The sequence below is a fragment of the Echinops telfairi genome, unplaced genomic scaffold (assembly GCF_000313985.2).
Source record: "Echinops telfairi isolate 266 unplaced genomic scaffold, ASM31398v2 ScPeMD7_3533;HRSCAF=4204_0, whole genome shotgun sequence".
In the NCBI taxonomy this organism is placed as follows: Eukaryota; Metazoa; Chordata; class Mammalia; order Afrosoricida; family Tenrecidae; genus Echinops; species Echinops telfairi.
In genome coordinates this window covers 54,948,185-54,962,406 of record NW_022107431.1, presented here as the reverse complement: position 1 = coordinate 54,962,406, position 14,222 = coordinate 54,948,185, and the positions used below count along the sequence as shown (strand labels likewise).

The window sequence follows — 14,222 nt, the reverse complement described above, 5'->3', positions numbered from 1 at the left end:
AAAAAATAATAGTAATTTATAAATTAGTAAGGGTTCATGGGGGAGGGAAACATGCGGTGATACCAAGGGCTCAAGTAGAAAGGAAATGTTCTGAGAATGAGGATGGCAGCATATGTACAGATGTGCTTGACACAATGGATGGATGTATGGATTGTGCTAAGAGCTGTAAGCGCCCCCAGTAAAATAAAATTAAAAAGAAATCAGAATTTTCCCAATATGATATATTCACTTGTTCGCATAGTGTTAATTTTTTGGCTTGATATAATGTTAGCGAACTTTACAAAGCACAAATATATGTGCCAACATATGTGCAACTTCTTGTAGATCAAGATCATTCTTCTCCAATGTCTCCGTTTGGAGTTGAGTCTGACTTTATTGCCAGTGTTAAAAATCCTTTGGTGAATGAGGCTCTACTGCTTTTGTTTCTACACCAGGATTCTCTGGATGCTGAAAGTCTGTGAGAAGACGTGAAGAGGTGGAAAGGGAGTCACATCCAGGGACCGAAATGACGGGAGCGTTTCCCTTGCAGTTTCTGTCTTGTCCGCTAGTATGTAATTTTAATAAGGACAGTGACTTTGTGTTTGAGTAGAAGTGGACTCATCGGCCATGGGATACCCACAGCATGCAGAAAAATGCCCTATGATATATAGTGACAACAACAACAAAAGCCTACTGTCATCACGTTGAGTCAAACCCAGAAATTTTAATCAGAATTTGAGGCTGTACATCTTTATGGGATCAGAGAGCCTTGTTTTCCTTCCACGGCATGGCTGGTGGGTTCAAATGGCTGAGCTTGCAGTTAGAAGTCTAACACATAAACCACCATGCCAAAAGGGCTCCCTGGTGACACAGTACGTGTTCAACAAATCGCTGTTATTATAAAAAGGAAATAAACTGAAATTATCATCCAATCCCTTCCATTGCTTCAGGAAAATTAACTTTGGTAACCATTTTAATGTTCTAGTGGTCAAAGAAGCTCTTTGTAATCATTTAGAGTGTAGGCCAATTTTATCCAATACACTTGGTCGAATTAACATTAAATTAAAAATGACATTCTAATATACCCATTATTGTGACCCAATGAACACCAATCTTACAGACAGAGTAGAATTCTCCCATGAAGTTCCTTAGACTGTAATCTTTCCTGGAGGCCATTGCCACAGAACCAGATGGTGGTTGCAACTATTGACCTTTCAGTTAACATTGAGCTTTTCATCATTGGACTATGACGGTTCCTTAAATTACTTATACCCACATACGTTTTTTACTTCCAAGTACATCCATTTAATATGTCGCCATATTTTAATAATTAAATTAGTCATAGCTATTTGGCATTAGTATTTGCTAAAAGAATAGGAATTTATTGATGACAAAAGAATGCTAAGAACTTCTACACACATCCACAATTCTGAATCTGAAATTTCATTACGTGATATTTAACATAACTCCATGTATTCTCAGAATACTGCAAGTAAATGAAAGACGGCTTTAAGAATGCAATAGTGTCCTGTTCTGTAAAATAGATCACTCCATTCCAAAGTAGATGTACTTAACAAAAATCACCAAATGGTGTATTCTTAGGGATCAAGTGTAAAACAAATTCATGGAAAAGAACAAAATACAGAGGAAGAAACCATGAAGTAGAGGAATTTCCATGTTCTATCTATACTTGAGCTTGAACTCTTTATTATTAAAGCTTTTGTAAACATAGTCTTATATATACCATCTACATATATGGCAAATGGTTCCCAGTGAGCATAGAACCTAGGATTAAACAATGAGAAACATAATATCCCTTTACTTTTTTCTTGATCAAGAGCCATTTAGTCTCTTCTCTAGAAAGGCATGTTTATCATAGACTCTGACTGCCATAATTTATAAATATAACAAGAAACACAATATGTATTAATAATGTGTTGTATACCATACACAAAAAGAAACACATCTCTTATTCATCATAAAGCCACTAACCAGTCTTTATTGCTCATTTTCTGAAACTTCTTACAATTCTCCATATTCTTCATATTGTAATTCCCTCTTCAATATCCCCTGCAAATCCTTTATCATCAGTGTCTTAATAGAACTTGTAAGTGAAAATACTGCAAGGCTGAGTTATTACAATGTAAGAAGAGGGACAGTGCAGCTGAAGAATAGGGATGGCATAGAATTGATTTAAAAAATTATAAACTGCAAAGACAAAAATCATAAGCCCATACTGAGGACCAATAATTAAGTTATTTGGTCCTTGAAATTATGGAAAATGCAGTCCAAATAAAAATTTAGGGATAGTTAAGGATGATCAATGCCATTATAATGTTCAAAAAATGGTAACTGAAAAACTAGAGAGGAAGTAGGCAAGTTAGTTCGACTATGAGTGTGCCTTCAAGCAATTCCTTCATTCTGGTATCAGGACTATAGATTTACAAATCAATCAACTGTAAAAGCAAATTAATATCAGATGATGTTTAAAGGTTTATAGATTTATGATATATAGATTTCCTGATCACAGGACTATCTTAGAAACACAATTTTTCCTTTTATTTTAAGGATCTTACAATTATTGCCGAAGAGTGATCATTTAGAGCAAAGCATTTAGAGAAAATTGTATTTTCTGCCCCTTGTTATCCTAGCAGGGCCACCTTCATACTGGTCAACTGCCCCCAAACTGGTACTTTATAAGAAACAAACCAAGTGAGTATCTAGGGTTAAAAAAAAAAAAGTTCCAGGCAAAGGGAACAGCCATGCAAAGGTCCATGGTGGGACCATGCATGGGACGTTCCATAGCCAGCAAAGATGCGAATCTGGTGTTAGCACAGAGAGCAAGAGAAACGTCCTAAGAAAAATCAGAATTGAGGAGTTAATTGTGTAGGAATTTAGAAGCAAGAAACTAAATATTTATCAACTGATAGTGTACTAAGGAGCTTTGGTGGCATAGTAGGATATGTACTGGGCTGCTAACTGCAAGGTCCACAGTTGGGACCCACAGTCCCTCTGCAGGAGAAAGATGAGACTTTCGGTCCCATAAAGCTTAAGTTTCAGAAACCCAAAGGGGCAGTTTGCTGTCCTACAGCATTATATGACTCAGAATGGAGTTAATGGCAATTGTTTGGTACTAGGTAGTACAATCCCAACGATTCTGCTATACTGGTGCTCACTGACTTCAAGCAATTCTGCTTTCACTCAGAGGAACATGGGGAATGCTCAGAGTTTGAGAATAGAATTATCTGAGTTACATTTTAAAGGGATCGCTGTTATTGCTGTGTCCTAAAGTTGACTCTCTAGGTCAAGAATAAAATCAAGGAGACAAGTTTGAGTCTATAAAAATATTCCAGATGAAAATGTTGAAGACTTGGACCAGGCGGTAACAATGAAGCTGGAGAATTAGTCAGATAAATTCTCAAGGAGAGTCACCGGGATGGGTTGGCTGCTGGGGTGTGGTTGTGAGAGAGAGGAGAGAAAAAGACAACATCACCAACTTTTTTAGAATTACAAACTATAAGGATGACATGATGGAATGGAGAGGCTAAAGGAGAAGCAAGGCTGGTTTGGAAGAAGAAAAGTTTAGTCTTTTAAACGTTCACTTTGAGATGCCCATTGGACACAACTGAAAGCATCAGGTATGTGAGTCAAAGGAGATTAGGTTACCAGTCTTCTCCATGAACTCCAGATACAGAGAACATAGAATAATTTACTGTACTTAAATCTTCTATTTTAAAAATATTTTATGTAAGAATTTACAAATCAACATGTAAATATTTCAGTTCTATGTAACTAATTGTGTTTGTATGTGTATGATATAGTATTTTCTTTCTGAACAACAGCTCACAAAGTGTTTATGACATCTGCCTAATGGATGCTTTTACCTTTCTTATTAGAAAAGGGGAGAGAAGAGAACCGACTTCATTTTATTTTGAGAGGCAGCAATGTGCAGGGAGATCAGAGCAGTCCCTTTGTTGTTGCTATGTGCACACAGACATCACATCAGTCTGGCTCTGAGACAAACGGAAACATTGAAACCCTACATTGGGCACAGGGTAATCCCTTGAATCTCTGTTCTATAGAAACCAGTGATAACCTATTGCAATTTTTCAAATAGGATTGATTCCACCTTAAAAGTGATGTTAAAATTGTTTGATTTCCATCTCGGTCACTCTCATTCACCACAAAAAGTCCTTTGACAGAAGAAATACACATGTATAATTAAGGATGGACATATTTTCTTTGAGGCTCAAGACTATGTCAGATACTGACCAAATACCTTCTAAATTGTAAGTGTCTACTAGTTATTCTAAGTACATTTATTTAAGTTAGTTCCTATAATTACTTGGTTTTAAAACATCATCTGATTTCAACAATATAACTGAGTTTCAGTCCATTGAGTTGCTATTTTATACCCTTTCCTACAGTCCAGGAGCATTCATTCCACACTCATCACTGAACAGACTTAATAGTATCATCCCTAAGTGGAGTGTTAGCCTCAGATGTTATTTAAATTAAAAGGAGGTAAGAGTTATGTGAGTCAAAGTGAAGGGAAAAACATTCTCTAAGCTATGATACTTATGGAAAAATCATATCAAAAAGCTAAAACAACCTCCTTTTGTGTTTTTACATAACTGTTCCCTTTCATGCAGTAAATAGTGCCAAGGATCCTGGGATAAGGACAATACCCTGAAAAGGTGTTTTAAAGAAATAAGCAAACAATAGCCTTTCTCACCACTGAAGTATACTTCACATCTTACATAGTTAACTAATTTTCTATTTCTGTTCCAATATATTTGTATAAAGCAGTCTATTCTTGCATAATCTAATGGACTTACAAATTGAAAAAGCATCACTATTTATTTGGCTATATTGCTCTGTAGCACATCTAACAGAATAATTGTTTATGAGCTTTTTTATGTTATCAGTGTAAATACTGTATTAGAAAGTTAAAATATTGTGCTACACCTGTGGTCAATTGTGTTGGAAATTTTCCTTATGACATTTCAAGTTAGCATTAATAAGTATATAAAAATAAGTAAATATTTTAACCAACCCAACAAATTAGACATTCAGATAAAATAATAACAGTATCGCTTCTCAACAAAGATTCTTAATAGGGATTATGTAAGGAACAGAGGCATGTTCATAATCCTTCGGGATGTTTGTAGAGGGAAAAGAAGCTATTCTTGAAGATTCACTTCTCTAGCTCTAAAGATCCGTTTCTTTGAGGAGTCAGAGACGTGTTCCCCAAAGTAAAAAAAAAAAAACAAACCACCAAAAAACCTCTCCATTTACTTAAAGCAAGAGGACCCTTCTCTTCACCCAAGAAAATCACAGAAACTCCAAATGGTTACTTTAATAATGTGATCTCATGAGCAGAAAAAACAACCTAGTTGCTTGGCTTTCCTGCCTAGGAAAATATGAGTTTTCAGTTTCGTAAAATAAGCAAGTATTTTATGTGAAAAAAAGAAAAGCTTAAGAATGTCTCTATCTATAGTTGTGGTGGTTACATAATTTCATATCAACTTGATGTGTAGGGGCGGAGGGCAGCAGGTCAATCAGGTCACAGCCTGCTGATGCCCCCTTGTGGGTGTGACCTCCTTTATAAAGAGGGTCTTGGGAATCTCCCCACCCCATCTCTACCTTCACCTTCCTGCCATCAAGTCACTTGGAGACCTACCAGGGACCTGGAGATAGGTCCACTGTCATTGGATGCAAAAGACTTTGCACCACTGGCCAGTGATCTTACTGCATTCTGCATCATTGCATGTGCTGCATGAGTCTGAAGAGAGATTTGTGGACTAATATCATCGGACTTATGGGCTAGTATTGGACTTAACGGCTTGATCTGGACTAGGCTGGGATATTTCCCTAATATACATTTACTTCTTGATATAAAGCTCTTTCTTAAACGAGTGTTCCTGGATTTGTTTCTCTGGTCAACCTGGCTTACCACAGTTGTGTAAATCATTACTGAAATGTATTATTGAAATCAAAGAAAGCATGCATTCCCATTACAAAAAATTTCCTTGCAAAATTCCATTTAATAATTGTATATGGTGCCAGGTTTGCTGATAACATGTATTAAAATACTGTATTGGACACAATAAAGAATACTATATGAGAATTCTCAAATATTCATCTTCAAATGGTTATATTTCATTCTTACAATAAAGATGCATGTGTTTCTTTTTTTGAGAAAAGTACAAATAAGATCCAAATTCCAGCATCACACTGCTTTATTCCATTTTTAAAGAGGCACTTCTTCATATTCCTTAGATTATATTTGCACTTTTAAATTTCAGTCAATGTGTGCAAAAATCACTGACAACACGGTAAGAGAAGTTATTTATTTTTAAACCAGCTTTGGAAGTAGCTTCCCCTGAAGCAACTAGAGGAAATCAAATATACAAGAAAAGGAAGGTGGGAAAGGACAAAATGGAGGAACTAGCAGGTGGAGCAGGGGGACAAGCAAAGTCCGTCGAAGACGAATTCATTCCGAACCACACGTGGTCGTTCCCTAAAGCCTGTAAGCTTTGAATCAGAACAGTTACAAGACACAGACCTTGGCTCTCCAGAGACGGGCAAAACTAGTCGATTTTGTGTGTGTATGAGGGGGGTGTACTGCTGCAACAAAAATGAAGACTTACAAGAGCTATTTACACATACTAGGTTACAGAAGAGAAGACATAGCTACGGGACGCAGACAATCACATGAGGGAGAAACAATTCTTCAACAAGACTAATTAGCTGGTGCTGAGAGGAAATTTTATAAAGTTGAACCAATATCCTTTGACGAAGTAGCTTCAAAAACATGGCTGGAAAAGGAGTTTAATCACAGATTCAACTAGCAAGAGCCATTTCAAAGTCATCATTGTTGTGTTTTGTCACATGTTTGTGAAACATTTCATTCTCTATCATCCAGCCAGATCGTAATGGTTCATTTGAAGCAGAGAGAACCGCAAAGCCAATGCAGAGTTCCCAGCTGTGGCAGAGGGGGAGCCGGTGTGAGTGGTACTTACACAGATTAACATACACATAAAAGATGACATTCTGCCTATTGTTATGTATGACGGTCTGTAGGACAGGGGAAAGGGGCTGGTGATGCTGGCTGACGTCGGAAGTTGCTAGAATTCTGAAAGTTGGCAATAACTTTGTTGCACCATCAAGTGAAGCTCAGGAAAATGGAAAACTCTTTCTGTACTTAGGTTGTTGCTATTTCATTCTAGCGCATCAAATTGCCTAACACTTATTTACACAGCATATAAAGCTCTAGGCTATAAAGTGTAGGATAGGTAGGATACCCCCTCACCAAAAAAGCCACTAGAGTTCTTTTGAAGATGAAAGTGCTGGTGGCTCTATGCCCCCACCTCTTTCTAATCGCTATACTACTCACAAGGGGAGCAGAATTCCTGATATTGTTATATCGTTCTGTTCTTGATTGGAGGTCCACGTTCTTCAGGCGATCTTTCAGAGATATCGACATACTTTTAAAAACACTACCCGGTCCGTGCAGATTGAGGTACTGATCTTGCTTTTTAAGATTTTTGGCTGTAGAACTAGAAGTTGAAATTTTGAAGCTTTTGGCTAAAAAGTGTGTAAAGGCTCCTACACACCCTCACATCTATTTTACCAACAGTTCCTTGAGCTGTTTTTCTTTGTGAAGAATATTTTAATAGTAACTTTTCTATCTCAAATTGTATCACTCTTCAAAGGTGGTAAAAATCTTGCCTTTTCATATCAGTTTCAAATTTGAAGTAAAATTTGCTTATTCCTAAAGACCTTTATAAAGTAATAGGTTTAAACACTATCAGGATTCCCCATCTGGGTTTCAATCCTGACAAGCTATCTCAGTTATCCACAGATGCTCTCATTATATCACATGAATGCCATTTCCTCGTTGTTTTTTTCTGGGAAGAAAACGTGTTTATATCAGATTACTTGGATAATAGAAAATTCACTTTAACTTGGTAAAAACTCTAAACTAAAAGACAATTTAACTCTTGGTCACTCTGCATTGAGATCTGTTGCTTCTTTGGAGAAAACATAATTTTACTAAACTGGAACAGATACAAGGTTGCATTACAAATTGTAGAATGCCCTTCAATAAGTTCAGTGAAAGTCTGTTTCTCTGTACATCTTTTTCATTAACGTAGTGAACGTGGGTTTTCCAGAGTGAGTGTCTCGTGTGGGAACCTGTAACGTCTCTAAGACAACTGAATATGCAGTATTTATTTTTATTAACCTGCTACATCAAGGATTCATTAACGCGCAGTGAAAACGCATATGTGTGTAAATTGCTATGTTTTAACCAGTGCACAGGAATTAGAAATCAGTCTCTGATCTGCAGTGGCAAAATTTACATTTAAAATTAGCTGTCAGAATACCCTCATGAATGAATTCTCTTTCTCTGGGTAGAAGAGTTTTAGGGAGGCAAATTCTTAAAGTACATCAAACAACAACACAAGGGGATCGTGAAAAAAGGACACATTGTGAATATACCAGTTTCCGAAAGAAATAATTCACTCTCTTTCAAAATTCCATATCTTAACTGGGGAACATAGCTTTTCACAAGACTCCTTAAACATCATAGAAGAGTTCAAGTGGTCATTTTCCCAGCTCCTCTTGTCCTTTCTTGTCTCCAAAATACAAGGCAAGGGATAGCCAACCAGACGCATTTTCTGTGAAATAAGAATCACTAGACAGGAAATACATTTATCATAATAATTTCCTATAATCATCTAATTCCCTGTGCCCATTAGAAGAACATCTGAATACTGACAGAGATTGAGAGGAGAGTGATGAAATGATCACTATGGTAGCAGAATTATGGCTTCAGAGGAAACAGGGCTACAAGTAATTCACGTTGATCTTTTATGTGTCTTTTCTGTTGCTTTTTTATCACTCCTACCACTGGCATGGGTTCATGAGCCATTCTTTTCCAAAGTAAATTACTACCGAAATTTACAAACTGCACATGAAGATTACATTGTATTTACAAAGAACTTGGCACTTAACAGAATAAATTATTGACTTTTTTTTAATCCATCTCAGGGCACCCATGGTCCAGGCAATTGGGAAAGCCTGACACCTTATGATATAGTATGCTACATTAACATGAATAAATAGGCTTCCAGCTGGTAAATCTTCCACAGTGCTGTCCTTGTTGATGAAAACGAGTACCTTCCATTTTCAATCCACGGGAAGTGTGGAGTATCAGTCCAGAGAGAGCAAAGGTTGCATGTTTTCTTCCTCATTTTTATCCATGCGTTTTAGGACTGTCGGATCCACTACTGATTGGGATCTGCAAATGGTAAAGCCAACGTCAGAAAGTTATTGCCAACTAATCACACACATGACATTCTCCTCCATCTTCTCTTTGTTCTTACTCTCCCGTGGCTCTGGGGTTATCTTACCCTACACATCAAGGCATTGATGAACTCTTAGAGCAAGAAACCCTGATGGTGCTACTTCACATAAGAGTTAAGCAATAATCCCCTCTGGTATCTAAACAGAATACAAAGCATGGAAGGCCTCTAAATAGACCATACCAGGCTTCAATGCTCTTTGCACAATGGACCAAAATTCATTTCTTTTGAGATTTCTAATAGAGGACAAATGTGTCCTTCTAACTCACGCACACTTCAAACAGAAAACATGGCAGTAGAATAATTTTTATAAAAATAGAAGTCACAGGGGACTTGATATCTGTCTTAAAGGTCTCTGCAGCAAATTCAACATGAATGTCAACTTTGCTTAACCATCGTTCTATATTGTAATGATCACATTGGTGGAACAATAGATCCAGAAGTGGAATGTGATGTTTTTGTTAAATAGCCAACTAGAATACCCAAGTAAAATCTATCTTAATTTGAAAGCTGCACAAAATGTTTTAAGTCTTTTTTAAAGAGTAAGACTCCCTCTTGTTCAAACAGCAACATTTCACAATTAAGAAAGCAAGTAGCGTGGAAACCTCTCACTCATTCCCTTGATAGCAGGGGAAAATTGTATCTCAATTCATCATTAGGAAAACAACATGAACCAAGAAGGAGGGAGTCAATGAAACGTGATTCTGTTGTGGCAGGAAGCTGCCGTCTTACTAGCTACAGCATTAAGGAAGCAGCTGCCCTTTGAAAATTCTCCGGTAATGAATTTTTCCCCTGCTGCTGCATTCCAGCCAATTGGCTACTGCTGTGGCAGTATGCCTCTTAGCAGACCTCATTAACTTTCAAAACGAAAGGCTATAAGCTAAGACACAACTGCGCATGCTAATGAAAAAGAACGGCCACGGAACTAATTATCAAAGCAAAAATAATTCCAAGATTTACTGATAAATTGACTCCTTCATTTAAAGATACTTAAGTTTGTTTCTATAAAAGGAATGAAAATGACAGATGTTCCATTTCCTAATTTATTTTCACAGATGTCTCTCGATACAGAGGTGTAGTAAGACGCCTACCTCGGAAGGGTGAGTGCCTAGGGCAGACTCAGACAAAAGGATGGAGAACAAGGATGATAAGGAGGGAGAAAGGAGAGAGATTTTGCGTCACTTTTACGTACAATGATACACAAGGATAATCAAATATATTCATATTTTAAGAAAGTACAGCATTACAAAACTACTCAGTCAACAGCCTTTTCTTTCTTTTTTATTATTTTCATTAAAACACTCATATGTGAATTGGTTTCCTGAGCTGAAACCATGTAAAAATTGAGAGAGCCTTATTCAATATCCTGAACTAAAGTATGAACCTGAAAATTTTATATTCACTACACTGTAAGCCCAGGGAGCAAGACCCCTATCAGTTTCTCTTATGACTGTAAATGCAATGCATGTCATAGGGTCTCATCAACAGGAAGATCTCAATGTGCCAGTCTATAGCTAAATGCTTAACTTCCACCTAATAAAGGACTTCAGTGTCTACTTAAGAGCTACTAACGGTGGTGTTGGCTAAGGATTATACTGTTAACTGCAAGGTCTGCAGTTCAAATCCACCAGCTGCATTGCAGGGTAAAGAAGAGGATTTTTTGTTTACATACAGATTTATAGCATCAAAAATCTGTAATGGGTCGCTTGATGGCAATGAATACACTGAAATAACTTTATTAATAAGCATTGGAAGTGAAAATTAATGACAAAATAGAAATAAATTCTCTAAAGAAATATATATGACTTTACAAGTGCTGAAGATGGTGATAATATTAAACACATATTCACAAAAATTCTCCAGATAGCATCAGGTACACAATTTAAGGGTTATATTAAAATGTGCACACACAAATCATTTAAGTAATTTAATTCCTTGTCTATCTTTAAACAATGTTAGTAAAATATATGTCAATCTAAAAATCTTATTTTAAATAACAGAATGCTATTCAAACTAGGACTGAATTCCTAATTTACTTTTATCATGCAATACAGATATCAACATTATTAGTGATGAATGTTGATTTCACATAGAACATTCTTTAATAAACAAGCCAGGCAGAAAGTGTTTCAAGTTAAGATATTTGGGCCCAAACAATAATGGCATTAATCCAAAAACAAGAGGCTCACAAATGCTGGTTAGGCTGTCTGGAGACTGGGGTTATTACACACTGCTGGTAGACTTGTGAAATAGTACAACCATTATGGAAAATGGCATTGCACGTCCTTACAGAGCTAGAAAGAGAAATGCTATACAGTCCAGCAAATTCAAATCTAGGTGGACATCCTAGAGCAGCAATTCTCAACCTGTGGGTCGCGACCCCTTTGGGGGTCAAATGACCCTTTCACAAAGGTCGCCCGATTCATAATAGTAGCAAAATTATAGTTATGAAGTAGCAACGAAAATAATGTTATGGTTGGAGGGTCACCACGACATGAGGAAATTTATTTATGAGTTGCCACATGAAGAAGGCTGAGAACCACTGTCCTAGAGGAATAGAAGAGCTATGATAATACATAGATATGAACCAATGTTCATCCTAGCATTTTTCACAAATAGCAAAAGGCCAAGAAAACCTAAGTGTCCATCAAAGGGTGAATGAATAAACAAACTGTGGTGCAAACATTCAGTGGAATGCTCTGCAATGCTAAAGAATGATGATGAATGTGCACCGCATCTTACATCACGGTTGAATGTGAAGTACCTCACTATGAGTAAAATATATCATTAACAAAAGAGCAGATTGTATATGAAACCACTAATATAAAAGGTTTACAAAAGAAGAGGTTTAGATGCAAAAACATTTGATGATGCAGGGACAGGTGAGGGATTAAGGAGGAATCATTAACTGAAGAGAACTTAAATGTTAATTCCAAAGAAGGAAAAGGCAATATACAATATGGAGGAAATCAGCACAACATTATTAAAGTGAAGAAAGGCACTGGGGTACACAATAGTGAGTAACAACTACAGGAAGTGTTAGAACATACACAGCCTTGTAATAACAGTAATAACAAACAAAAAGTGTGAGTAGAACCATAGGTAAATATGTATTCTAAATTGGTGAGGGAGGTCATATAGGAATACAACCATATATTTATATAAGTATGGCTATGAACAGTTCTATATAAATATTTGTAAATGCTGCATGTATATGCCTAGACTCACATATAATAAAACACGGGGTGGTACAGTTAAAGAAACTACTTAGACATTGGCACTGAACTACTGGGCTTGAAGGCTTAGAATAGTTTTGGAGGGCATCTGAGTCCATTAGTAAATTACAATTCATAAAGATAATGCACTATATCCTAATGTGATGATCAGCATCTGTGGTCTTAAAAGCTTGCAAACAGCTACCTAAGAAGCAATTCTTGGTCTGTTTCTGCCTGGAACAAAGGAGAATGAGGAATATCTCAGACTCAGGGAAGTAGTCCGTGCAAAAACAATGGCCACACAAACCATAGCCTCCTCTAATCTGCAGCCAGAAGAACGAGATGGTTCCTGGCTCCTACTACTGGTCATTCTGAGCAGGACTACAGTGGAAAATCCTGGCTGGAAAGGGATGGGTAAAGGGAATGGAGAACAAAATCCAAAGCCAAAAACAAAAACCAGACTTCAGACTTACTGGTCTGAAAGAGTCTAGACTCCAGAGGAACCCCTGAAACTATGAGAATTCCTTCTTCTTCTTTTTAAAAAAAATTCTTAATTACTCTATTGGAAGCTCTTACAGTTACCATAACATTCCATAGTTCAATCACATCAACCAGTATTGAACAACTGCTACCATAATCAGTTTCAAAACATTTTCGTTCTTCTTGAACTCCTTGATATCAGCCTTCCTTTATCGGCTCCCTCCCCGACTCTACTCCCAGGAACCCTTATTTCTTATTTTTCCCATATGTTGCACCATCCATTTATCCATCTACATACAATTCTGTTGTTCGCTCCCCTTGAATGGGTTATATAGTCATCAGTGCTACCAGCTCCACCCCCTCTCTTCTCATACCCTCAGGGAACCATTACTCCTGTTACTGTTTCTCTGAAGGGTTATCTATCTTGGCATTCATGTATCAAATGATCTTCATTATGCAAATGAACATACACAACTTTAACATGATTAATGAGGTAAAACAAATAATAGAGAATTCCTTCTAACTTGAAACTAAAGACATTCCTGGAGGGAGTTACCTTCCAGATCAACTAATAGATGGTCCTACAAAATGAACAGTGACTCCTATGAAGAATGAGTTCCACAGAACAATCAACTATATGAGACAAACACTGTGCCCCAAACCAAAAGTGAGAAAACTGGGAAAGGAGGGAGGAAGAGGGAGTAGTGAAAACAGAAAAATGGAAATGGGGAGGAAATAGGGAGAGTGCTGGAATTGCAATCAAAGAGACAGTACAATTTGGTATGAACTATTGGTTAAGATGATTGATTTTCTATGTAAGCTTTGACTTCAAGCCCAATAAAATTTCAAACACAACCATAAGTACTCCATATGATAGCACAACTTGCACCAAATATATGATGGCTGAACTTCGAATCAGCTCACGTCAGAGGAAGCAGGAACCTCCTCGTCTGGGAGGTCACTGTGCTGTGCACCAATTTAGCAAGAAGGACAAGTGGACCTAATGAATTGAGGAAGGGATTCCTGATCCAACAAGATTTCAAAAGGTAGATTCAAGGAGCTAAATCTAACAAGAGGGTTTTAATCAATTAAAATAATGTGCTTGGAGGCAAAAGCTAAGCAGAGAAATAGAGGCTCAGGAGGATATGGATTTATATGCGACAGACTCAATAGTTTA

At 37.0% G+C, this 14,222-nt stretch overlaps 1 protein-coding gene across 1 annotated transcript in view; it reads right to left on the bottom strand.

Moving 5' to 3' along the window:
• Positions 1–6,317: 6,317 nt before the first annotated feature.
• CLVS2 (clavesin 2) overlaps positions 6,318–14,222 on the bottom strand; it is a 91,785-nt gene continuing 83,880 nt past the window's right edge. The window contains exon 7 of the mRNA XM_004702042.2: positions 6,318–9,286. Coding sequence (XP_004702099.1) covers positions 9,199–9,286 — 88 coding nt within the window. The 3' untranslated portion in view covers positions 6,318–9,198. The remainder of the gene's footprint in view (positions 9,287–14,222) is intronic.